The sequence below is a fragment of the Myotis nattereri genome, assembly GCF_964212035.1.
Source record: "Myotis nattereri genome assembly, chromosome: 2".
NCBI classification, from domain to species: Eukaryota; Metazoa; Chordata; class Mammalia; order Chiroptera; family Vespertilionidae; genus Myotis; species Myotis nattereri.
The window spans coordinates 180,684,409-180,709,755 of record NC_138076.1 but is presented as its reverse complement, the minus strand read 5'-3'; the positions used below and the strand labels follow the sequence as shown (position 1 = coordinate 180,709,755).

At 41.6% G+C, this 25,347-nt stretch overlaps 1 protein-coding gene across 1 annotated transcript in view; it reads right to left on the bottom strand.

Moving 5' to 3' along the window:
• Window positions 1-25,347, bottom strand: part of ITPR2 (inositol 1,4,5-trisphosphate receptor type 2) — a 423,569-nt gene that overhangs the window by 90,501 nt on the left and 307,721 nt on the right. Inside the window, exon 46 of the mRNA XM_081114981.1 lies at window positions 2,155-2,262. Within this exon, the coding sequence (XP_080971107.1) occupies window positions 2,155-2,262 (108 nt within the window). The remainder of the gene's footprint in view (window positions 1-2,154; window positions 2,263-25,347) is intronic.

Genomic DNA, 25,347 nt, shown 5'->3' with positions numbered 1-25,347 from the left:
TGTGGCGATATGCCAGATACAGTGTTCAGTTTTTGAAATACAAAGATGACCAGGACCTGCCTCATGCGGAGGACAAATGACACATAAGAAGAATACTGCATGTTAAACCAACAGAACGACCACACTGTGGCGGGAGCACAGGGATGGGAAATGAACGAATACTGTGAAGAAAAGGGGGCAGGCCATATGAGGTGGTCTTTGAATGAGCATGAGAATTGGTAGCGAGTAAATGCTCAGTACATGTTTACTGAATTCATGTATTTCCAGCTAAATCTTACCTCACTGCTAGGAAACCAATAAAAGCCCGACTTCAACAATAGCCCCATCTCTCACATCCCAATCCCCACCTCTGGCTTACCCACTCTCCTGGCTTTTTCTGATCTTTTCTAATCACCTTGCTTTGCACTTTGGCTCCTGGGACCTTTCTTAGAACCATACTGGCTTGATGATCTATTTGTATCCATTTCTCCAGCTCCCTGACTTTGCCAGCCTCTGGTTCCTAAGCACCTGATGCAGAAAGCAAGGCTTTGCTGCTGGTCCATCTAATTGTTTCCATTAGGTCAAGTATCCCACAAAAGCTACAGGAATATTAATGTTTATCACTACTAGCAAGGGATCCATTCTGTGGCACAGGTCATAATGCTCATTATTCCAAAGGTTTGGCAATAGTAAACAATAGGGTCTAGTGATTATATACCACGAGAGTTAAGAGCAGTGATGCCCATCATGCACTCTGCTGAACACTAAAATGTATCTGCCGAAGTGAATGAATGTTTGAATGCAAATTACTAGTGACAAGCATCTACCACTCTACCTACTTCTGCCCGATTAGCTCTGCCAACTAGAGTCAGAATGACACCATAGCTTGTAAATGACAGCCAGATGGGTCTCTAACACATCATGATAAGTCTGTGTGGGCCCACACCTCCTGAACTGCCACCGGCTATTAAAGAATGTCTCATTTATGGGGGTGGGGAGGTCAATTGTTGCATACCGAAAATGGAAACTCTTACACCATCCCAAGTTTATGCTATCAATATAAAAACTTTATTAGTGCCGAAACCGGTTTGGCTCAGTGGATAGAGCGTCGGCCTGCGGACTGAAGGGTCCCGGGTTCGATTCCGGTCAGGGGCATGTACCTGGGTTGCGGGCATATCCCCAGTGGGGGAGGTGCAGGAGGCAGCTGATCGATGTTTCTCTCTCATCGATGTTTCTAACTCTCTATCTCTCTCCCTTCCTCTCTGTAAAAAATCAATAAAATATATTTAAAAAAAAAAAAACTTTATTAGTGACTTCAGTGTTTCTTACACTTCCGAATATTTTCTTACACAGAGATCTCTATTTTAATAAGCCTTCTATAGTTTTAAAAAAGAAACCTTTTCTTAAATGACCGCTTCTATTATTGTGGTGGGGTGGCCACTGGTAGGCACAACGGGCGTTATTAAAAATATTGTCAACTGAACCCAGGGCACAGGCTGAGCCACGCCCTGGAGGTGGTCCTAGCCAAGAGGCAAGGACGCCACTCAGTCTGACTTTTCCAGCCCAGGTGCTAAGGGGGTGGATCTCATTATGGCCCACCCAGATGTGATGTAACTTCCTGTTACTGCGAGTATATATATATTAAACTTACTTCCGGTGTTGGGGGCCCTGTCTGTCCCTCCATCAGAGGGCAGAAGCCCACCCAGACCCAGCTTCTTCTATTTTTGTGTCTTGTCTCTTTCATTTCTTTCTCAATCCCAAGCGCCTCTACTCAAAGAACCGGTTCGCTCTACCCCCCCCCCCCCCCCCCCCCCGTGCTGGATGCGGAGAAGGGAGACCCCCCGACATATAATAGCATAATCTTTTCTCTAAAACATCACTGCTCTGTGATGAAGCTTCCATGACCGAAACAAAACAGAACCCAAGCTACCTTATTAGTTACAAAAGGAAACTTAAATAGTCATGGCCAAAACACAAAAGACAACTTTGAAAAAAATGTTGTGTGCCTCAGATTTTTGTAGATCACTCCTCACATCTCATTTTTTAGTGTGTACTTTTACCGTTTATATCAATTTGGCTTCGTTGTTCTGGGAAACACTTATGAAAAAGGTCTGAAATAGAAAGTAAATAGATCTTTTCACAGTTGGCCCCTTTCAAGAAATAATGGACAGTTACCTCAATCTGTGCGGTGTGGTTGGCATAATACTTTAAGGCTTCATCTCCGTCATCTGGATCTGATCCTGGTTTGAGCATCTGCTGTAATAATTTGTTGTGACGGGCCAACTAGAGGGAAAAAGAGAGAGAAAACAAGTTTTAGATCTTTCCCACTCCCTTTCCTGGAGACAAACTTTGAAATTACTTTGTCCACTTGTACACAGAGCTTCAGTTCTGGGGTTCGTGGCAATTAATTACATGTCAGGAAAGCATGCCTATTTGAAAGGCAAAAACAATGAAATCACAAGAATCCACTATTACTACATCAGTCTTATATTTTTATTTGGGGATATATATGTTCTTAGCATGAGAAAACTAAGTCTTGTCCAGAGTAGTTGCTCAATTAATATTTGTTGATTAAAGTTGTATCTTCCATAATTGTATAATTGTGCCAGGAAAAAGTAAATCCCAGTGAGAGGTAACTGATATCCCCTACAATAAATTTAAAGTACATGCACATGTAAAACAACTCGGTACACAGTGTGACAGTGCAGTTCAATGCCGAAAAATGGCAGCTTCTATGTACACAAAAATGGGTATCTGTGTTTCAGAAGCATTTCTGTTATGTCATCTAATCAAGTTTGTACTCAACTCCTATGCTTCTGTTTCTTCACACATCAAAACTGGCACTTTATGGGTACATATCTCAGTTTTATTACAATTGAAACCAGACATTTAAAAAACAAAAATCTCACCATAAATTACAAACCACTGTTATTAGACGTAATCTTTCTCATTTGAATGCCTATGGCACTTGTTGGCTAATTCTCTCACTTTGTAGATAGCTAGTAGTGCCTTCACTGTCAATTTTATGGTTCTATTAAATAATTTCCTGAAACCTTGAAATGTCTTTAACCTTTTAGATATTCTATTTATGCCTCAAGTTCCCAGGGGGCTTCTAGTAACAAAGATCTCCATATAATTCTTTTATTCATAACACAGGTCCTGTCTCTTACTCTGCTGCAGGCACAGTCCTAAACACTTAAGTACATGATCTCATTTGACCCTACTAAGAGATCCTGGAGACACACTCTTTTTTATTTTTGACCCTCACCTAAGGATATGTTTTTATTGATTTTAGAGAAAGAGAGAGGGAGAGAGGGAGGAAAGGAAAGAAGGAGAGAGAGAGAGGGAGGAAAGGAAAGAAGGAGAGAGAGAGAGGGAGAGAGAAGAAGGAGGAGGAGGAGGAGGAGGAGGAGGAGGAGGAGGAGGAGGAGGAGGAGGAGGAAGAAGGAGGAGAAAGGGGAGGGGAGGGGAAAAGAGGAGAGGAGAGGAGAGGAGAGGAGAGGAGAGGAGAGGGGAGAAGGGGAGGGAAGAGGAGGGAAGAGAGGGGAAGAGGAGGGAAGAGGAGGGAGGAGAAGAGAAATTGATTGATTAGTTGCCTCCTGTAAATGCCCCAACCAGGGATCAAATCCACAACCTTTTGGTGTATAGGATGACACTCCAACCAACTGAGCTCATCCAGCCTGGGCTGGGTAGACACTCTTATTATCCCCATTTTACAAGTGGGGAAATTAAGGCATAGAGCATTTTAAGGGACTTGTCTGTGATAACATAGCTAGACAATAATAGAGCCAGTATTAAATTAAAGCAGTATAGTTCATTTCAGTATTTTATCAACATTTACAGACTAATAAATAAGTCTCTGTATTATGTGTGGGATGTTCATTCAAATTGTGATTACAAAGAATGGAGATAGATTTTAAACAATAATCCAGAACCTATTCCAGAACAATAATCCAGGTTTTAGGTCTCTATCATCTATGTCTATATAGCCAAATAAACATTATCTTTGTAAGTGATAATTTGGTAAATTAAATATTCATTCCATTAACCCTTTGCGGTCGTATTAAATTTGGACATGGGTGTCGTACTGGTCGGAATTAATTTCCACTGAAAGAGCAGTCATACATAACATGCAAGATTATGAAGGATAAATAAGATTTATTAATTCTCTTCTGGAACTATGTCACTACTAGTAGAATCACTACAAATGTTATCACTTTCTACGTCAGAGTCAGTATTCAAGGTGCCAAAATAAAACTCTTCATCATTACTTTCAGATTCGCAGTACACTTCTTTCGGTAACTTTCTTTTTGCCATTTTGGAGTATTATTTTGAAATATCTTAACAAGCGAGAATGCCTAATTACAGTTAAACGTAACTTGAAAGCTTTATTTGAAATTCTGCGAAGTATCTCCGAAGCTTGTCGATTTCTTCACTCTCAAAAGGCGACGGACTCGCCACGGTGTTTTGCATGGCGAGTGTGGAACGACCGCGTTTGTTTATATTTAGTTTCGATATCTCCGATTTGTCGGGGCAATGTTTTGGTTCGTGACAAGGTCGCTTAGACACTTAAGAGCTTTCAGAGAAATTATGAACTGATACATGAATGAATAGAGTTAAGATTCATACGGTTCCTTGCTGTGGTGGCTGAGAGTAGACAAACGACTGCAAAGGGTTAATGCTGCTCTAGAGCAAATCATTTTGAAGCTATTATTTTATAATTGAATTTTAGGAATATTTATAAATCACTCAAGAAAGCTATTTCCTGTTTTATATAGGTTGGTTCACGAAACAAAGTTTAATTCTGTGTTATTATTTAATAATATTGTATTATTTTCCATCCAAATAAGAATGGGAATAGAGGAAGTAAAAATACAATGAGGTGAACTCCTGAAAAGTATTGTGGGGGGCCAAGAAATAGGTGGTAGCTAGAGAAATGGATAAGATACAAGGAAGGGTTTCTGAAAGATGAGTATTATAATATCTTTGTTTGGTTTCTGAGAGAGAAGAGATGTTTGCTAGAGAAACATTTTGACTAGGTAAGAATGGAATGATCTAGTATCTAAATGGAAGAGTTTCCTTATATAGAAACAATTCACCCAGTGCAGACCAGGACACATGTCTGTGAGGCCAGTGAATGAGGCCAGTAAGCATGTTTGTGAGTTTTTGTCCAGAGAGGTTCAGCTGTCTGGTTCCTTCCACGCAAGGAATTTAAATGGACCCATGAAATCTAAGCTGAATAGGGAAGGAAATGAAGCTAGAAAGGACAATGAAAAAGTGAAAGGATCAATGAATTGTAGCTTCTAATGTCATTTAAAAATGTATTGGAGTGGAGGTGCTAGAACAATTAGAAGTGCTGCTTAAGAAGGGTTAGTGAGAATGAGATGTTTGAAATGAAGCCTGTTGACAAAGCATAGGGAGCAATGATTGATTAGTAATAACCATCATCTACGTCTATCATCAAATTGCTTCTCACGCTTCCACCCTTCCCTGGTCAGAGCCACCTGGAATACTGCAGGAGCCTTTTAACTGGTCTCCCTCCTCCATCCTTGTCCTCTAGAGTCTAGCCTTAACCCAGGATCCAGGGCTATCCTTCTGATCAGATCGTGCTTCTTCTGCTCAAAACCCTCTGAAGGCTGCCATCTCATTTAGAGTGAAAGCCAAGTCTTCACCAGGGCCAACAGCACTACAGAACCTGCCCCCCTACCTTTCTGAACTCCCCACAGTCCCGGCCACACTGGGCTCCGGACTATTCCTTCCACATGAGAAGCATGTTTCCATCTCAAGGATTCTGTAGCCACATTTTGCTTACTATTCCCTGTCATGCTCCTGTTTATATGGCTAAATAAAGAGAACAACCCCAGGTACTAAAGAAGAAATAGCATCATTTACTATCCTATATAATAAAGAGGAAATATGCAAATTGACCTTCACACCCTCACAAGATAGCTGCCTACAACCAGGCCAGCAGGGGCATTAGTGAGGGACAACCAAACGACTGAACAAGTAGGCTGCATGGGGTGACCAAGCTGGCGTGGGAGGGCAGTTGGGGGCAACCAGGCCAGCGGGGGGGGGGGGAGGGGGCAGTAAGAGGTGACCAGCCTGGTGTGGGGGGCAGTTAGGAGCGACCAGGCCGGCAGGGAGGTGGCAGTTGGGAGCAACCTGGCCAGCAGCGGGGGGCAGTTAGGAGCGATCAGGCTGGCACACAGAGGCAGTGAGGGGCATTCAGGCCAGCAGGGGAGGCAGTTAGGGGCGACCAGGAAGCCAAGCGAGTGATTAGGAACCAGCAGTCCAGGATTGTGAGAGGGATGTCTGACTGCCGGTTTAGAGGCCTGGTGCACAGGCCTCTAGTTTATTATTAAGTGCTTTAGAAATCAATGGTGAAAACACTTGATAAGTTTCTGGATGAGTACAGCACATTTGTAGGGAGCCATCACAGTAAGAAATCTAATTTAAATCCTAATTAAAAACGGAAAGACAGCTAATGAAGATATTCAAGGACAGCCATCTATGATATCCAATGTTACCTGACAGAGACCCTCACAACAATACTTGAAATTAGCTGATGTCACTACACAGCATGGCCTAAAAATCCAACCAACAATCAATATTAACAATAATGAGAATGTGAACATGGGCAGCAGTACTGAATGCTAAAAGGGAACAATATCATTGGCGAGAAATCTCTGGGTCCTAGAAATACTTTCAATTCACAACAATCTTTATTAAGCAAAGTAGTAGCAATTGCTTTATATATTGGGTGGACACAGTGCTTACTTAATAAGCAGTGCCCAAATAATTTTACCAATAAATAGGTCTTATTAGCTCATTAATACAAATAGAAACACTAGTCCTCATTTAATATATGAACAGAGAGATGCCTATATATTAATGCAGAGCACTCAAAAGCATTGGTGGATAGTTATCTTTATTGAAAAAAATAAAGACATATCACCCACAGGGAAAGATAGCCAATAAAGGCTAGGGATTTGAGTTCATTATGTGTTAAAAATAAAAAAGTAAAATCAATCACCTCATATTAATAACATATTTTTAATTTAAATACACATGCAACACTAAATAGGAATAAAAATATGTATGTATACATAAAAGACACACACACTTGTAAGTGCACATATAATCTACAGCAGAGTCTTTGACTAACATTGTGCAGTTTTTTAAAAACCAGGATTGGGGAATAAAGATGACAAACTCAGTCTTTTTACTTTTAGTAACTTCTATTTCACATTTATCTTCGTATCATTAGGATTTTAATGTTTGTTTCCATTTTGGTTCACACAAGAATGGAGTAAAAACATCAAGCAATTGCACTTGAGAGATATTCAACAATAATTATTTTTTGGCTCTTCTCATCTGTGAAATTTTTCGTGTGAGTTCTACTTTCATTAATTGGTAAAGGCAACTGCCTTTCCAAAGATCACAAAATGAGCTGGAGCCTGCAGACAGATTAATTGCCTTATATGTTTCAGATAATAACTGTACAATGCTTTTATACCAAACATTTTTCCTGTTTGAAGCAGAGAGTAATCCAGAGAAGAAGTTGGTCCGACGGTTGTGGGTTATTGTTAAACTGATTAACAGAGAAGAGTGTATAAACTAAGATTTTACTTATTCTAACGTGCTGAAAACACACAAGCCCTGTATTTTCAAAACATCTGTTTTTTCTCTGATTGCGTGACCCTATGTGCAAAGCACAAAACTATTGTGGAATTATAGGGTAAGACAGACTTATTTTCTTCTTTTAAACAACCCACTTTCTAGTTGGAAGGATTAAAACAATTATTGAAATGTAATTCATATGAGGAAAATAAAGGCAGAAATACAAGGAATCATGTTTGATTTGTGGCTTTCAAAAAAGAATCATGCAAGAAATGCTTCTAATAAAAGTTTTAAGAAATGGGTAAAATGTTCATAGTAGAAAGGGGAAAGAGTCTGTTCAGGCTACTGTAACCCAAAATACCACAGACTGAGTGGCTTATAAATTACAGAAATTTACTTTTCACATTTCTGGAGGCTAGGAAGTTCAAGATCAAGGCACTAGTACAGGGTTCCTCAAGCTTTTTAAACAGGGGGCCAGTTCACTGTCCCTCAGACCGTTGGAGGGCCGGACTATAGTTTAAAAAAAAACCACTATGAACAAATTCCTGTGCACACTGCACATATCTTATTTTGAAGTAAAAAACCAAAACAGGAACAAATATAATATTTGTATTTGCATGTGGCCCGCAGGCCGTAGTTTGAGGACCCCTGCACTAGTACAACATTTGGTGTCTGGGAGGGCTCCTTCCTCAGGAGCATATGTCTTCTCAATATAAGCTCACTGGCAGAAAAAACGAAGGCTCTCTCTCCAATCTCTATTATAAGGGCAAAAACCCCATTCATGGGGGCTCCGCCGTCACAGCCTAATCAACTCCCCAAAGCCCCACCTCCAAACCCCAGCACATTGGGCATTGGGATCCAACATATGTATTTGGGGGGTGGGAGGGACACACACAGCAGAAGACAATACAAATACAACATAAAGGGCTTTTTCTTCTTTCTGTGGCCAGATAAACCGAGGTCTTCTTACCCATTCTCTTCCCTTCTACCAATAAAGCAATTTGGGGATTAGAGGGAATCCACTTGGGAATGGTGCCATCTGGCCAGAGCTACTCTCCAGACTGGGAGGTCCTTTATAAAGAAAACGAGAGGCCTGATACAAGAAATTTATGCACAGAGGGGGGTGTGCCTCAGCCTGGCCTGCACCCTCTTGCAATCTGGAACCGCTGGCTCCTAACCACTCGCCTGCCTGCCTGCCTGATTGCCCCTAACCATTCTGCCTGCCTGACTTCTCCCCTGCCTGCCTGATCCCCACTAACCACCTCTGCCTGCCTGCCTGATCCCCCCCTAACAGCTGCTGTCTGCCTGCCTGATCGCCCCTAACCGTTTCTGCCTGCCTGCCTGATCACCCTAACTGCTCTCCCCTGCCGGCCTGATCCCCCTAACTGCCGGCCTGATCCCCCTAACTGCTCTTCCCTGCCAGCCTGATCACCCCTAATTGCCTCTGCTTTGGCCCCGCCACCATGGCTTTGTCCGGAAGGATGTCCAGAAGGTTGTCCATAAGATGTCCGGTCTAATTAAATATTACCCTTTTATTAGTATAGATATCCCAAAGAAGAAACAACTATTCCTCTAGAATAAGGATACCAGAATCATTATTCTTTTTAGAGTAGGGTCAAAGTCGTGTTAGGAAGAAGAAAAGGCATTTCCACATGAGACATTTCAGCTGTGTGGTCTCAGTAAGAAATTATTCACCGTGGCAGCGGATGCTCGCATTCAGACACATTCGATGGAAATCAGCTTCAGGCATTCCTACCAGAGGAGCACTCACTCCCTTTCCACTTCAGTCAGCAGAACCAAGGCTTCGGGAAACCCCCACCAATGCCCAGCTTACGTCTGAGGTTAAATCGTGAAGGGCTTGTTTCTCCAGGCAGAAATGGTGGGTTTCCCAAAGGAGAGGGGTGAGAACATGACGAAGTTGGGGGGAGGGGTAGAGCGAGAGGAGAGAATATGGCCCAGGGTGTCACAGATGGACGGTGGAAAGCAGATCAAAGTGCTGACTCTCCACCAAACCGTGTAACTGAACAGGGCAGTTGCGAAAAGTAACAAATCTCAGTCTTTCTTAAAAAGTTAATTCTTGTTCTTTCTTCTCTTTCCCAGATGTCTTCATTCCCTAGCCAAATACATTTGTCTATATTATCTCGAGCAGAATTTGGATTGAAACTGGAAGAAAAGAGAAAGAAACTATGCTCATTCTTCTGGACTTCCAAAACAGCCTCTTAAGAATCCAAAGAGAAGGCCGGGAAGACAGTGTGGCCAAGGGGAAGGCCGGCAATGAGCAGGACAGAAAACAGAAGGGGTGTCCGTTCCGAGGAACAGCGCGGGGTGAGCTGGGGAGAGAACGCAGCCCCTGAGCACTGTGCGAGGCCGCCGAGGAGGATCCCTGCAGCCGCAGACCACAGGACCACAGACCCCCCGGAGGCTGCACCTCAGGACTGTCTTCTCTCATCCTGGCCACACACTCAGGAACTGAGGGAAGTAAGGAACTGGTCCCTTCCCTGCCCACCAGGACTGAAGGAGGGACCCCAGAACACCAGCAATAGCCTTCACCATAGAATCTTTACCGAAGGAGTTTGTTTGTCTTTTTTAAGAGGTTTTTTATTTATCTAAATCTAAACTAAATTCTTTGTGATTCCTAGAGGTCAGTTTGTCATTTCCATTAAAACAGTGGCCAAATGAAGACAAAGATACATGCAAAATGGCAAGAAATTCGCCAAAATTAAAATAACAATAACACCCACACACAGCTAATTTTCAGACGATCTCGACCAGTGGTCGGCAAACCCCGGCTCGCGAGCCACATGCAGCTCTTTGGCCCCTTAAGTGTGGCTCTTCCACAAAATACCACGTGTGGGTGCGCACGTACAGTGCGATTGAAACTTCGTGGCCCATGCGCAGAAGTCAGTTTTCGGCCTGGGCGAGACTATTTTGAAGAAGTGGTGTTAGAAGAAGCGGGGGTATGTTCGCTGAGGTCGACCCCTCAGTTGAGGACGTTTTTAGCAAAGGCCAGCTTAGGAGCACCCTAGTTAAGTTAATAACAATGTACCTACCTATATAGTTTAAGTTTAAAAAATGTGGCTCTTAAAAGAAATTTCAATCATTGGTACCGTTGATATTTGGCTCTGTTGACTAATGAGTTTGCCGACCACTGATCTAGACTCCTATTCATTAGGGTCTGTCTGAAATTGCAGAATAATCAATAAAAGACCTTCAGGGATTATAATAAATACATGTTTGATAGCTCAACCCTGGAAGCAGAAAAAATAAAGACAAGTCTTTGAAATTCCTGGGTCTCACTGATACCGTGGTAATAACCTGGTTATTATTAACAGGGACGGAGTAAAGAGAAGACTAGATAATAGATGCATGCCATTTATACAGCTTTGCCAGGAAGCTGCAGTAAACATTCTCCAAGTCTATTTTCCGCAGATCACTGGGGGCAGGGACTGGACCAGAGACACATGCCCAGGAAGGTCTGTGTGCCATGGAAGGTGCTTACCTGTTAGTCACACCTGGGAACAAGTCAGTGGCCAGAACAGGCGTGGCCCCTGCAAGGGGGCAAAACCTGAACATTTAAACCACCAGACATAGGAGCCTCTCTCCCTCTTGGCTCGTGGCCCTCTAGCTCTCTTGGCACTCCTGCTGCCGGTGGCGTTTTCCTCTGCATTTGCATGGCCACGTGGACTCCACAACAGACAATGGACTTTAACTGGCCTGATGCTCGGCTGGACCCAGCTCCACCATGGAAAGGACACCTTGGACACCACCGGCCCTGCTGCTGGCTTTGCTGAATCTGAAGCAGCGGCTCCTTTTGCAGGACTGAATTAAGGGGCATGAGGCTTTGGAACCCGAGAAATGTAACTCCAAGCAAATAAAGCCTCTTACCACATCTCATTCTCCTGAGGGGACTCTGAAAATGCTTATTTCAGCGGTACCCCCAAGAACCCCACTCCCACCAATGACGGGGAAATATGGCCCACCAATCTCTCCACAACATCACTATTTCCATAAAGGAAGTCATGTATTTCTTCAGACCCAGAGACGAGAGGACAATACTAGTTCAGTAGCTTCTTCAAGCACCTAGAAATGAATTTGCTGGGCATTTGCCATCAGGTCCCCTCCCTAGTGATTCTTCAAATGTGGTTTGGGAAACACTAGAAGAACAGAAGGATCTTTCTCCATAATAATTAAAATAATAACATGTGCGTGTGAGTTATTAACTACTTGATTTTAATATAACTCCCTTACTTAGAGTGTAAGACCTAGGCTGACAGGAATTTTCTTTTGTCACTGTTGTGTCCCCTGCATCTCTAACAGTTTGGCATGGAACAATAAATTAAATATTTATTGAATGTATGGATGGATGGATGGCTGGAGGAATGGATGGCACAGAGTGTTTTTGTTCAGTTTTTTAAAGGTAAATGTGTTTAATTTTCCAAAAGAATTGATTTTTAGAAAATGTCGAATTACAATTTGTAAATGTGAAAGATGTTTTAATTTCTATTTCTGGGATAAAGTAATTTAGTCATTCACTTACAACACAAAGATAGCAGGAATTAGAGCAGCGGTTCTCAACCTGTGGGTCGCGACCCCTTTGGGGGTCGCCTAAATACATTCTGCATGTCAGATATTTACATTACGATTCGTAACAGTAGCAACATTACAGTTATGAAGTAGCAACGAAAATAATTTTATGGTTGGGGGTCACCACAACATGAGGAACTGTATTAAAGGGTCGAGGCATTAGGAAGGTTGAGAACCACTGAATTAGAGCATTGCTTATCTCCTCAAAAGCATTTTGATTCTTTCATTGTTTACAGCGACTCCCCCCATGGCAACGAGGTGAAAAAATGCCATCTTTTTGAGGCCCTAACCATATTAACACAGGCCTGTGGGTGACTGGGAAAACTCAGAGCCTTTACTCTCAGAGTCATTGTTGGAGGGAGTGGGCTTATCGCCACACCGAGGGGCCATCATCGGTTCTGCTGCTGACCCTTCACGGGGACACATACAAGTCACTTGACCTTTTCATGTGTAATTTACGCAGCTGTGAAATAACAATAACACCCACGATATTATATCAAAGAGAATCCCTGGAAGATCTGTGCTCCTAATGCTCCATAAGTTCCTCAACCAACCAGGTTCAGGGAAGGGCACAGAGCTACTACAATTCTTCTCTCCTCTAGGACATACCGCTTCTAAGAAAGCGTCTATTGCTTTCCTGTCGCTCATGGTCTTGACAAAGCTTCATTAAAGTGGGTTAATTAAAGGCTTGGATTTATAATGATGAGTTCCACACCAGTTCTCACACTGCCAGTGTGCTCAGGGATCCCCTCTGAAGCGCACCAATTAGCCCGATGTAAAACCAGGGGTGGAACGTGGGGATTGAAAAGAAGCACTGTGAGATAATTTTCAGGAACTTAAAGCTCAATTGCTTGAAAGTTCTCAACCTCAGTTTGCAACTTTCTATTTCTGAGTTACATCAGACTGAGAAGCATCATGCTAGTGCCATCTCTATGTTTAACTGTCTCGTCAACAGCTGCTTAAAAAAGGGTCAGCTTTTGTTAGAGTGATTCTCAAAAGTGAGAGAATTATTGCTCAAGCGAACTTCTGCATTTCAAAAGCAGACCTAACAAAAGAGGAAATGAGGTGGCAAGGTGAATCTGAACTCTAAGTAAGGATTCAGATCAGCTGAATCTAAGTTAAAAGAGACAAAGAATTTCCGAACATGTATTTTGTTATGTGTTCAATAGGTGACACCCAACACCCTTTTAAATGTTATCTAGTCATTCGGAAGTTAAATTGCCCAGGTTGCAAATGAAAAGACAAAAGGAAGGCATGCAAAGACAAGAGAGGAAGGGAGGGAAAAAATTGAGAGGCAAAATCACTTAGAAAAACATGTTTTCTTTCCTTAAAAAAATATATCGCTAACTGGTAGAGAAGACATTACAAGTAAATACAAACATATTGAAACTACAAAGTGCCTGCCTGCATTATAAGCTTCTTTGGTATTTATTATATGGTGAATTATCGATAAAGGAAACAATATTGTCAGATCCATAAAACATGTTAAAATAACCAAGACCCACTTATCCTAATCCAAAACAAACAAAAAATCGCCTTATAACTTGAGCAATTATGAGCTAAATGAAATAATTAGTGTACTCCTTGCATGTTCATTCTAAAATACTTAACGATAAACCTCTCCTCTGGCCCGGTAATTCTCTAGGCATGGGGGCCATAACATTGAACAAAACACACAAGCCTCCTGTCCTTACAGAGATGACGTTCTGGCGGTGGGTGAGACATAAACCAACATATATATGGTTTCTCAAAATGAGAAAATGCACAAAAGAAAAGAAAGCAGAAGACGGGAGTAATGAGCACTAGGGGGCCGGAGGTTGCCATTTTAAAGCAAATGGTCAGAGACCACGTTAATAGAAACTTAAAAAGCAGAAGAAACAGGAAACTCAAAGGCACAAAGAAGGATTATGTTTCTTGGATTCAAAGCAGAGCCATGAGACCAGGGTGGCTTGAGCAGGTAAGGAGAAAGATGGTGGAGAGGTGGGTAGCAGGGGCAGAGGAACCAGATCATACTGGGAGACTTTAGAAGCCAATACCAAGATTTGACTTTTGCTCAGAAATTCACAAATATTAGAAGGTTTTGAGCAGAGAGGTGACATTATCTACATGACATTTTTAAGGGTTCTGTGTAGCTGCTGGGCTAGAGAAGACACTAAGAAATGCTTGGGTGAATGGAAGTGGGGAGAAGTTAGATGTCTATTGCAATAATCCAGGTGAGAGATGGTGGTGGTTTTGGACCAGGTGGTAGTGAAGGATGAGGGCGGATTCTGGAACATTCTGTGCCAGAAAATGGATGATGACAGAGATGGCTAGAAAGTAGGGTTGTACAGTGGTTTAGCATCACAGGCTCTGGACAGACATGAGTTCAAATCCCTTCTGTCCTACTCTTTAACAGCAACTATGGGCAAGCAACTCAACTTTGCTAAGCTTCACTATCTGAAAAATGAGGTTAATAACAGTGCTTTAATATTTGTCTCAGTGAGCTACTGTGACAATTAGATGAGACACAGCACCTGAGACAAAGGAAGCACTTGATAAATATGAGCTGAAATAATAAAAAAATAAGAATAATCAGGAACACAATCATAAAAAGTCTCCTAAGCCATGTTAATGGGCATATACTTTGCTCCACTGGAAGCTATTGCAATGTTTCATGAGGAGACAGACACAACAGGTTGGCATTTTAAATAATCCCTCTGACTTCCCTGTGGGATTGAAAAGGACCTTGGATGGAAGCAAAGAGACAGGAAGCTGTTGCCATTGTCCAGGCAAGAAATGATGATGGCAGGAGAGGAAACTGATGCCAAGAGAGAGAAGGGTGGGCTGATCTGAGAGGCATTCAGAAGGTAGAACTGATGGACACGCTGTCTGGGGGCAAGGAGGGAGGGAGTCAAGATGAATGCCAGGTTTCTAGTTGGATACCTGGTTAGAGAATCATGCATGCCACTCACTGAGAAAGGGAGCTCACAGTCATTCCAGGAAGAGGCACATGACCGTCTCAAGACTGATTCCCTGAACCACAGCAACTCAGATTGCAACACACAGGAAAGGAGATGTCAGGCCATCAAGAGAAGCTGGGAAGGGTCTGGCTGCCTGTCACCACCTGTACCCAAAGCAATGATCTTTTCTTGATATGTGTGTTTAATTTATTACTTTAGAAAACTTCTCTCTTAGTTTGTGTCAATGTCGAACATGTGGGAGTGATCAACTTTAAAAACAAGTTAAATATGTGGCACTTCAAGAATCCATGAGATAGTCAATAAAATAGGAGGTGATTTCAAGGAAATCTTGCCAAGAGAAATTGTTTTCTGTTAAAAATATATAGATGTGTTCATTTACTCCTTTAGGAATTCATTTGTGAGCCCTCTTGCGGCATCCGTTTAGGATCTGAGCACAAAAGCTGTCTGAATTCCAGCCAGGCCCAACCCTAATGAGCTTCTGGAAAGTTGATGTGCTTCTGCTTCCTGCTTCTGTCTCAGCCATCTGAGCATGAAGGCTCCGCGGCAGCTCCCAAGCCCACTGACATTTAATTAGCACCGCCGCTGCGATCCCACAGCAAGCCCTACCAGATGAGCACCCCAGAGCACACGCAGAGTGGGTACAAGCTAAAACAAATCTCCCGTTTGGCAGACAGAGATCTGCCTTTGCACACTGGAACCTGGGAGTATTTCCTATTAGCCCTTTACAGGTACTGCCTTTTGGTAACACTGCTGTGCTCAGGGGAAAGCAAATCTATAAATATAAAAGCCGAAGTGACCGTTACAATCGGAAGACCACCCAGTAGCTATGACATGCACTGACCTCCAGGGGGTAGACGCTCAATGCAGGAGCTGTCCCCTGGTGGTCAGTGCGCTCCCACAGCCAACCTCCCATGGCCAGCCAACCTCCCACGGTCCCTCCCCTCTGCCGGCCAGGCTGAGGGACCCCACCTGTGCAAGAATTCATGCACCGGGCCTCTAGTATAAATATGAGGAAATGTTGGAGGATGGACATTTTAAACACACACACACACACACACACACACACACACACACACACACACCCCACTTCTTCAGGAGAGCAACTGCAGTGGGTTGAAGGTACAAAGTTGCTCAGAGTGACAGCAAGACACCTTGAGTTGCAATGCCACCAATATTTATCTCATTCTCCCTCCCCTCTAGATTTTAGAAATGAAATTTCACTTTCATTCTGCATAAGATCAAGATCAGAAGAGGATACTTTGGCTGCTTTGAATCATTGCTTCTCTGGCTCTGATGTGCATTCAGAGTGTATCTACCATTTAGATAGTAACCCCACAGCCTCCTCTGCTCACTGCTGCCCGTTTTGGGCCTCATCACTCAATACGGATTGCTCTTGGTAAGATCATTGGTGACCTGCTAAGTGACAAATGCTGGGGTCTGGTTGATGGCTGCACCTTGTGCATTGAGTTCTTTGGGATCACGGATCCCAGTCTTCTTCCTGAGTCTCTATCTTAGCTCGCTTTCATGTCCCATTCCCTCAGACCTTTCATTCTCAACCTGTCTCTATAGGTTTTTCTTCCTCCTCCTTTCTTTAAAGGTGGTATTTATTCAGGGTTCCATTCCAGTTCTTTTCCTGGGAAACCTCATCTATAACCACAATTTCTAATAGCATCGACATACTAATATCTCTGTACATCGATGTTCCAAGCCTGGCTCTGTTTCCTGAGAATTAAGTACATATAATCAACTGCCTATTGTATACCTCCAATCCAATGTCCTGTAAGTTCCTCAAACACCAAAGGTCTAGAACAGGGGTGGGCAAACTTTTTGACTCAAGGGCCACGATGGGTTCTTAAACTGGACCAGAGGGCCGGAACAAAAGCATGGATGGGGTGTTTGTGTGAACTAATATAAATTCAAAGTAAACATCATTACATAAAAGGGTACGGTCTTTTTTTTCAATAGTTTTATTCATTTCAAATGGGCCGGATCCGGCCCGCGGGCCGTAGTTTGCCCACGGCTGGTCTAGAACCAAGCTTCTTCTCTCCTCATTCCACCTCCAGCCCTTCTCTATCTCCAATCGTGCATTGTGAAATGCATCATTATCTACCCACCCACCCTCTCTATCCCTGCAAGTTATCCAAGACTCTCACATGATACAAGGCTCCAGATTCTCATACTGCCTTATGGGGCTCAGGAATACACACCCAAGGAGGAGAGGGTTGTGGTTTTTAATCATTTGTCTTGGTATAATTCATTTTTTTTTTCCTGTTGATAAATAGCAGAGATGAATTCCTTTAAGTTCAGAGATGTGGGGTTCACAGATCTGAAAAATCAGGTGATAATCAGATTATCCTGATAGCAGGAAAGTGGAAAGCACAAAAGGAGAAGGAAGGAAATGAAATGAGAAGAGGCCGTGTGGTCAGGTGACCAGACTCGCAGACCGTTCGGGAAGGAAGCTGAAGAGGGCGAAAGTCTGAAGCAGCTTTTTTGAAACTGTGGCCTACGGACAACTTGAATAAAAATATCCGACTGTACAATAATGAGATTTGGGGCTCTGCCCCATTCAATCAAAGTCTCCAGGGATAAGGTCCAGGAATTAGATGCACACTACAATTTGAGAATCACTCTTTTTGACCTCAACGTTGACACACAGCATTTCCCAAGTTTTGTATCAGATGTAAGTAGACTATCCCCCTCGCCCTGCTAATTTTCTTTAGTTTGCCCTCTGACCTAGGCCCTTACATCTGTCTCATGTGATTCCTTCTGCCTTCCTGTCCCCCTCTTCTGCTTCTCTTCTACTTGATTCATTCATACTCTGAATCTAAGAAATGGCCATGGGCCTGCCCTGTCAATTGGTCAGTCAATTCCCATTTCTGTTCAGGCTTTTACTTTTCACATAACACTAAAGTCACAGAGTCACAGCAATGGCAAGAAAGAACCTCTCATGTTCTCTTTTCTCCAGGCAGAAAGTCTACGTGTATGTGTGTGTGTGTTTTACTCATATACAAAGTGAACTGAGCACTATAAATAGAAACAAGAAAAATACTTAAAAGTAAATAACCTCTCCATTCTTACTCAAAAGAATATTCCAAATGTGGGAAATTATGACTGTGAAGATTATAAAAATCATCAAACGCACAGTTTGGCCAACTATGGCTTGTGGGTCAAATCGGGCCTGTCACCTGTGTTTTTAAATAAAGTTTCATTTTAACACAGCCATGCTGATTTGTTTCAGTATTGTTTATGTTTTTTTGCATGGGAGTGGTAAATTAAGTATTTGCAACAGACAATCAGAAAAGCCTAAAATTTTTACCATGTGGCCTTCTGTAAAAAATTTGCAAACTCTTTATAAACGTAACACAAACTTACAACTAGTTTGTGGGTTTCATGTAAGTGTCAAAATATGAAACAGAGAGACAGACAGATAGGTAGATAATCTCATACATACATATATACATAAAATTCTAGAAGATATCTTTGAACCACACAATTTTACTAGTATATCCCTAAGATCAATATTATCTCATTGATCATGTAAATCCCGACAAGGGACTTTCCAGAACTTTCCCCTAGTATATAATTTCACATAACTATTTGGATGTGATGCAGAGGAGGGGCTTTTTTGGCCTGGCCAAGGAAAGCGATTTCCTTTTCTGAAACTTGACCTTTTAGTTCAGCAGTTTATCTTCCAGCATTATTTTGTTACGATGGTCTGTCGCTTTCCTATGCCTCTGCTGTAAGTAATTCTGAAACTCAAAATGCCACCAACAGCCACAAAACACAAAAGCCGAGCTAGCTCCTCATGTTACTTGTAAAACTTACATACCTACAGGAGTCTCTCAGCATTAAATCAGAAAAATATTATTTCAAACACCATTAATAGTCTACCACTGGGCCTATTTGACGAAGGCCATTAGTTGGCTTCCTTGGTCCTGACATTCCATCCCGTCTCATATTTCTACCAGGTGTCTTTAGGATAAAGTGTTAATTAACTCTTCTTCATTTATGTTTGGGCTAGAAAAACAAGTTAATCAATAAACATGGTCAGACCCATAGAGGCATGCACTCACACTCCCACAATCACATATATGCAGAATATTACCTTAGTGCTTTGACATAGGGTTTTTTGTACTGGTTTGCATGTTTACCAATTCTATTTCCCTATGGGTATCAATCTAATTGATTTATCTTTAAATACTTACTTGATAATGTCAGCGTATAAATTAGTGCATGAACACAAGTACCATCATTAAAAGAGCTTTGCAAGACTTGGAATGACGCTTTTGAGTTGGTGGAAATCTTGTAAAGCAGCATTCTGTGCCATTTGTTTTTGTGCTATTGTGTTTAGCATTCTATAAAATCGTTAATGTCTCGTTAATTTTATGGCGGCATAAATAAGAACTAAGTCCCCTAAGGAACAGTTTAGCAGAAATTTATGTTCTGTCACTTTTCAATAAATGTTTCTACTGAATTATTTTTGGGGACTAACACCCTGGGAATTTGGTAAGATGTGCCCTCCACTGCTGCCTCCCACGTTGGCACCACACTGCTTTCTCCATCCCCGCCGCAATGTCCCAGAACGCCTACCCTCCACACACATATCAAGGTGCGTATCACCTCTTCCTCTCCTCATTCTTTCCCTATGATGGCGATGCCTTCCTCTCTTTTTGCTATTTATCTATATCTTTTCCGTATATAAGATCTATCTAAAAATGTAAGCATTTCCATAAAAGCCCTTTATAGTAACTCCAGCCAATATTAACCTGTTTCCTTTCTAGTCATCTATAGCACTTGTAACTGTAATACTCACTCATTTATTCACTCCCTCGCTCAAAAGCATTTACTGTATCAAACACAGTAGTATACACTAGGCAACACATTCATGAATAAAACGTTAACTCCTGCCTTTACTGAATTTGGAGTCTAATGGAGGAAACAAACAATAAATAGGCCATAGTACCTCAGTGATATATATTCTGTGATCAGAGAAAATACAGGGTGATGAGAACACACAGGAGAGGATTTGCTCAGCACTGGGTTAGAGTAACAACGCGGAGCTCAGGTTTAAGAGTCAGAGTCTGCGTTTGTATCTAAGTTGGGAAGACTGTGAGCATCAAGAGCTCCATTATGGATAAAGAGTGAGATGCTGAAAATGACATTCAAATGCAGATCTCAACCAAGCATGTGGATGTATCAGTCTGGTGTGCAGAATAGAGGCCCACGCTGAAGATATAAATTTGGGATTTATCGTGGTACAGCTGGTGTTTAAAGTCACATGACTGAGTGAGCTCATCTAGGGAGTGAATGTCAACTGAGAAGAGAAGCAATCCATGGAATGAGTCCTAGAACACACTGATTACAACACTCCTGAGAGAAGCAGGAAAGGAATAGGAACCAGCATAGGAAACAGAGAAGAAGGTTCTGGTAAAGACCCAGAGAGACTAGGAAGTTGTGCTGCAGGAAAGTGAAGTCAAGAAATTATTTCAAGGAGAGAGTGACCAACTCTGTGAAGAGACAGTGACAGGTCAAATGAGATGAAGAATGAGAAGGAACCATCAGATTTAGCAAGGTGGCAGTCACTGTGAGCTCACCATGAGCTGTTCTGGTGTCACAGTAAGGGATGGAAGCCTGGCTGAGAGGCAGGGACAGACTGAAGAGAGAACAGAAAGAGAGGTACTGGAGATAGCAACTGTTATCAGCTTTGCTATAAAAGGGCGCAGAGTTATGGGCCAGTGGGCTTGGGGAGAAGCAGAATTGTCTGCTTAAATGCTGAGCGAATGATCGAATGATGGAGAACAGAGGAAAGTAGATGTCTCTCTGCTCCTCTGGCTCTCCCTATGGCTCCCCCCTCCCTCTCTGTCTTTGCCACACACTCCCCTTCCCATGTGCACTCCTAACTGAGATCCCAGAGCACCCCAGCTACACATCTTCCAAGATACTCATCTTGTCACATGTGATTGTTTTTATGTCCCATGTAATAAAGAGTCAATTCCATGAAGACAGAGACTAGATCTCATTTTTATACGCCATGCAATCCCAATCCATTACAAAATCAATGTCTGTAGAATACCCGTTCCTGAAAGAAACACACAATGTGGCTGCAAGGAGGAAGACATCTCTGAGAATGTAAGTCATTGAGGGGAGGGATTTTGGTCTGTCTGCTCACTACTTCACCCTACCATTGAGAATAGTGGGTAATCAATAAATATACACCAACTAAAGATCCAGAGACACAGAAACATGGAACCTATTGATGAATTTCAGAGGGAAGGCAGTGGTGGGGGTGGAGAGTGATTAACTGGGGGAATTTATATGCATATATGAATAGCCCATGGACACAGATAATAGTGTGGTGAAGGCCTGGGAGGGGCGGGTACAGGGTAGAGAGGATCAATGGGGGGAAAAAACAACAACAAAGGGGACATTTGTAATACTTTCAACACTAAAGATAAATTTTAAAAAAGAATAAAGTAAGAAGGGGAAAATCACAGAAGTAATTCTGATGAGTCTTAACATTTATGGAGCACTTACTACACACCAGGCTCTGTGCAGATGCTGCATATGTGAGCAGAAGTATTTGTGTAAAAAAATGCCAGTCTATATAGTATGTTAAGATTTTAATTGAAACTCTCCTTACCTTTTCTTACTACAGAGAATGCATAGCAAGTTGTTTTGTTTGGTGCCTGATAGGCAGTTTTTATTACTAAATTATATTAGTGAAGAAGGAGTACTTATCTAAGCATCTATCACAACACCAATCATTAATATTACTACACTAGAGGCCTGATGCACGAAAATTCATGCAAAAGTAGGCTTTCCTTCCCCTGGCTGCCAGCACTGGCTTCCCTCTGGCATCTGGGACCCGGGCTTCCCTTACAGCCCCGGCTTTGTCTGGAAGGATGTCCGGAAGGACTCTGGGAGGATGTCTGGTCTAATTAGCATATTATGCTTTTATTATTATAAAGTTTCTCTCAATAACTTCTTAGAATTAACAGAAATTTTGTACTTCACTAATAATCATTATTGGGTGCAGTTTTTCATCAATATGAATGATATAATTTACATTTTACATTTGTTGTTGTTGTGTTTTTATCCACACCTGAGTATATGTTTTTATTGACTTGAGAGAGAGAGAAAGAGAGAGAGAGAAACATCAATGTGAAACATCAATTGGTTGCCTCCCACACATGCCTTGACCAGGGATTGAACCTGCAGCCTGGGTATGTGCCCTGATCAGGAATCGAACCCTCAATCTTTTGGTGCATGGGACAACACTCCAATCAACTGAGCTACCTAACCAAGGCGACTTACTTGTGTGTTGCTGGGGTCCAACCCCAGCAGGTCCAGGGGTTCCCAAAGGTGTGGATGGAGTCGGTGAAGAAGGAATGACACAGAGACAGCGTTCAGTTGATCAGCAGCCTGGCCAGCATCTCCAGCCAGGTTCTGTGTTTTATTGTCTTGTTACCTCTGTATTTATACCAGTTGATTTTAATTCTATCAATTTCTATTCCAAAGGTTAGGGCGTTTCTTATCTCCATTCCAGGGAGTAAAGATTATGTAGCTTAAGTGTGATTGTTCATAGTTAAAGTGATTAACTACCTGCCTGGCACTTAGTTAAGGGGTTTTATTCCCTCCCTAACTTCAGGGAAAAATCCCTACCTGGGGAAACAACCTTCCTCAGAAGGTGACCTTGGTTAAAACACATAGCACCAAGAAGCGGAGCAAACATTTTAAGAACAGTATGCCATATACGCAAGGTCCCTTGAAACCTGCAGCGACTGTGTCAAGCAGCAAGGATGGACCGGCTTCCGGCGTGTGTGTGTGTGTGTGTGTGTGTGTGTGTGTGTATGCGTGCACGCACTCAGTGTGTATATGTGTTTTCCTTGGCTGCCAAGAAACACAGAATAATTAATGCTTAAAGAAAAATTAGCTAATAATCATATATTTTATTACCTCAAATTGCTTTGTGGTAGCAACATAAAAAACATTTTTGGGGTTTGGGGAAAATAGCTGATCTTGGTTTTCTTATTTCAGAAAAGGAACTTGCCATTTTGTTACATTTTCAGGCAAAATTCCTTTAGTTGCTTATATTTCTAAATATCTGCAGCCAAGACTAACAGCAGGTTTTTCATGTAGCTGAGCAATTGGGAGAAGTCTATTTTCTGCAGTGTAAGAAAATAATCTTTTGATATCTAAAAATGTCTGTTTTCAACTAAGTTCAAATTTTGAAAAGTTTCTACATTACCAAATCCCTTAATGAACCTTACCTATTTTAACTGTCATATTATTCAAATTTATTTATAATCACTCTGATTATAACGCAGACTTTTTTATCATTATTTATCCCCATGGATTACAAACAGCTATGTGCATTTTAAAAAATCTGGTGTGTTCTATAGAACTGTTTAGAAAACACTGTACACTGTGCTGTCCTATGCCCTTGTATAAATTCATTTTAGAATACATACCAGCAAAAAGTTGGTCATTATGCATAGTATAGATATTAATTGTATCACCCATTATTTTTCACTCTTGGTTACCAAGAAACTCAGAGATACCACTGATAAATAGTAAGAATATTAACCAAGACCCTTAGCATACTCAGATTCCTTTTCCTTTTCAAGGCTTTTGATCTTGTATTCTAACAGTCTAATTATACAAGTGCATTTCTTATTCAACCTCAAATTCCTTTTGTAACTAGGTAAAGTATAAATACAGGAATATCCAGTAGCTCATTAGTTACTCTGTTACATTACTTAAAATATATCCAGCCTGGCCAGTGTTGCTCAGTGGTTGAGCATTAACCTATGAACCAGGAGGTCACAGTTTGATTCCCGGTCAGGGCACATGCCCAGGTTGTGTGCCCCCAGTAGGAGGCATGCAGGAGACAGCCGATCAATGATTCTCTCTCATCATTGACGTTTCTCTCTCTGTCTCCCTCTACCTTCCTCTCTGAAATCAATAAAAATCTATATTTAAAAAAATATATCCAGTAAAAGAGCCATCATGGTCCAACTACTCTATAGTCTCCATATATGTTTCTGTAAGTTTGCTCTGCAAACATAGGTCATGGATTCTCATCCTATTTTTATGGATGAGAAAGCCGAAGTCAGAGAAGTGAGTGACATAATCAGCTAACAGAGAAAATACAGGGTGCAGGGGTGAATAACAGCTAAGCTGTTTGTACCTTATTCTAGTCAACGTATCACTGAGCTACAAGAGCCTCTGTGAGCTTAAAAACCCAGCTGTGTTTTCCACTTTCTGCACTACAGCAATAATAAAGATGAAGTAATTGTAAGTTAGTTAAAACCCTTCGAAGATATTAAAGATGGAAGTTATGCATCCAATTACAAACCCATCCTTCTGTTCCTAAAGTAAATGAATCAATGCTGATTACTACGTATTAGATAAGAAAATTGAAGCTGCCGAGAGGTTAAGCAGCATTAAGTCTCTAAGGAAAACCTTTTCAGCAATCTGAGTAATATATACATTTCATATGACTTTAGAATAAATTAAAATTTAGCTATTTAAAGCAATGTATATGCATATCCCTTAAAAATGAATATAGCTCAAGTAATTGTAGCTCCGAGGTGACATTTTTAAGGAAAAAAATATAAATTAATGAGGACTGTCAGGACATCTAGCAAATTCCTTCAGCATGACATAAGAATCCCAGCCCTTGAAACATGATGACCGGTTTTACCATCCTCTCTCCTGAAAGGCTTTCATGGGGACAGTTATCAACCAAAGGATCTAAAATATGCTCAGAAATGCTATGTATTTTTTCTGACTGGAAAAATACAGATATATAGAAGCATCCCTGCCTGATATCTCTAGCTCTCCTAACAAACCTTGAATTCAATGGATATAGTTGAAGTAAGAGCAGACATAAGGAGCCGAAGACGTGGCCAAGGCCTACTATGCTGCTAGGATTCAGATGGATGCCCTGATAATTATACCACTCAGAAGGAAATGTAAATCTACCAAACATGAAATGTTCAACAGAAAAATAATTGCTTCCACTAAACGTAGCTTCATGATCCTTACACCAAACTAACAATTACAGAGAGCCCAATTTCATTTCTTAGATTGCATTTTTTTGTTGCTCCCATTAACTGTGAATTTGAGAGATCATTTAAATAGATATAATCCAAAGATTCCTTGTTGCTTGGTAAAAGATACATAGGTGTCTATTAGGAGA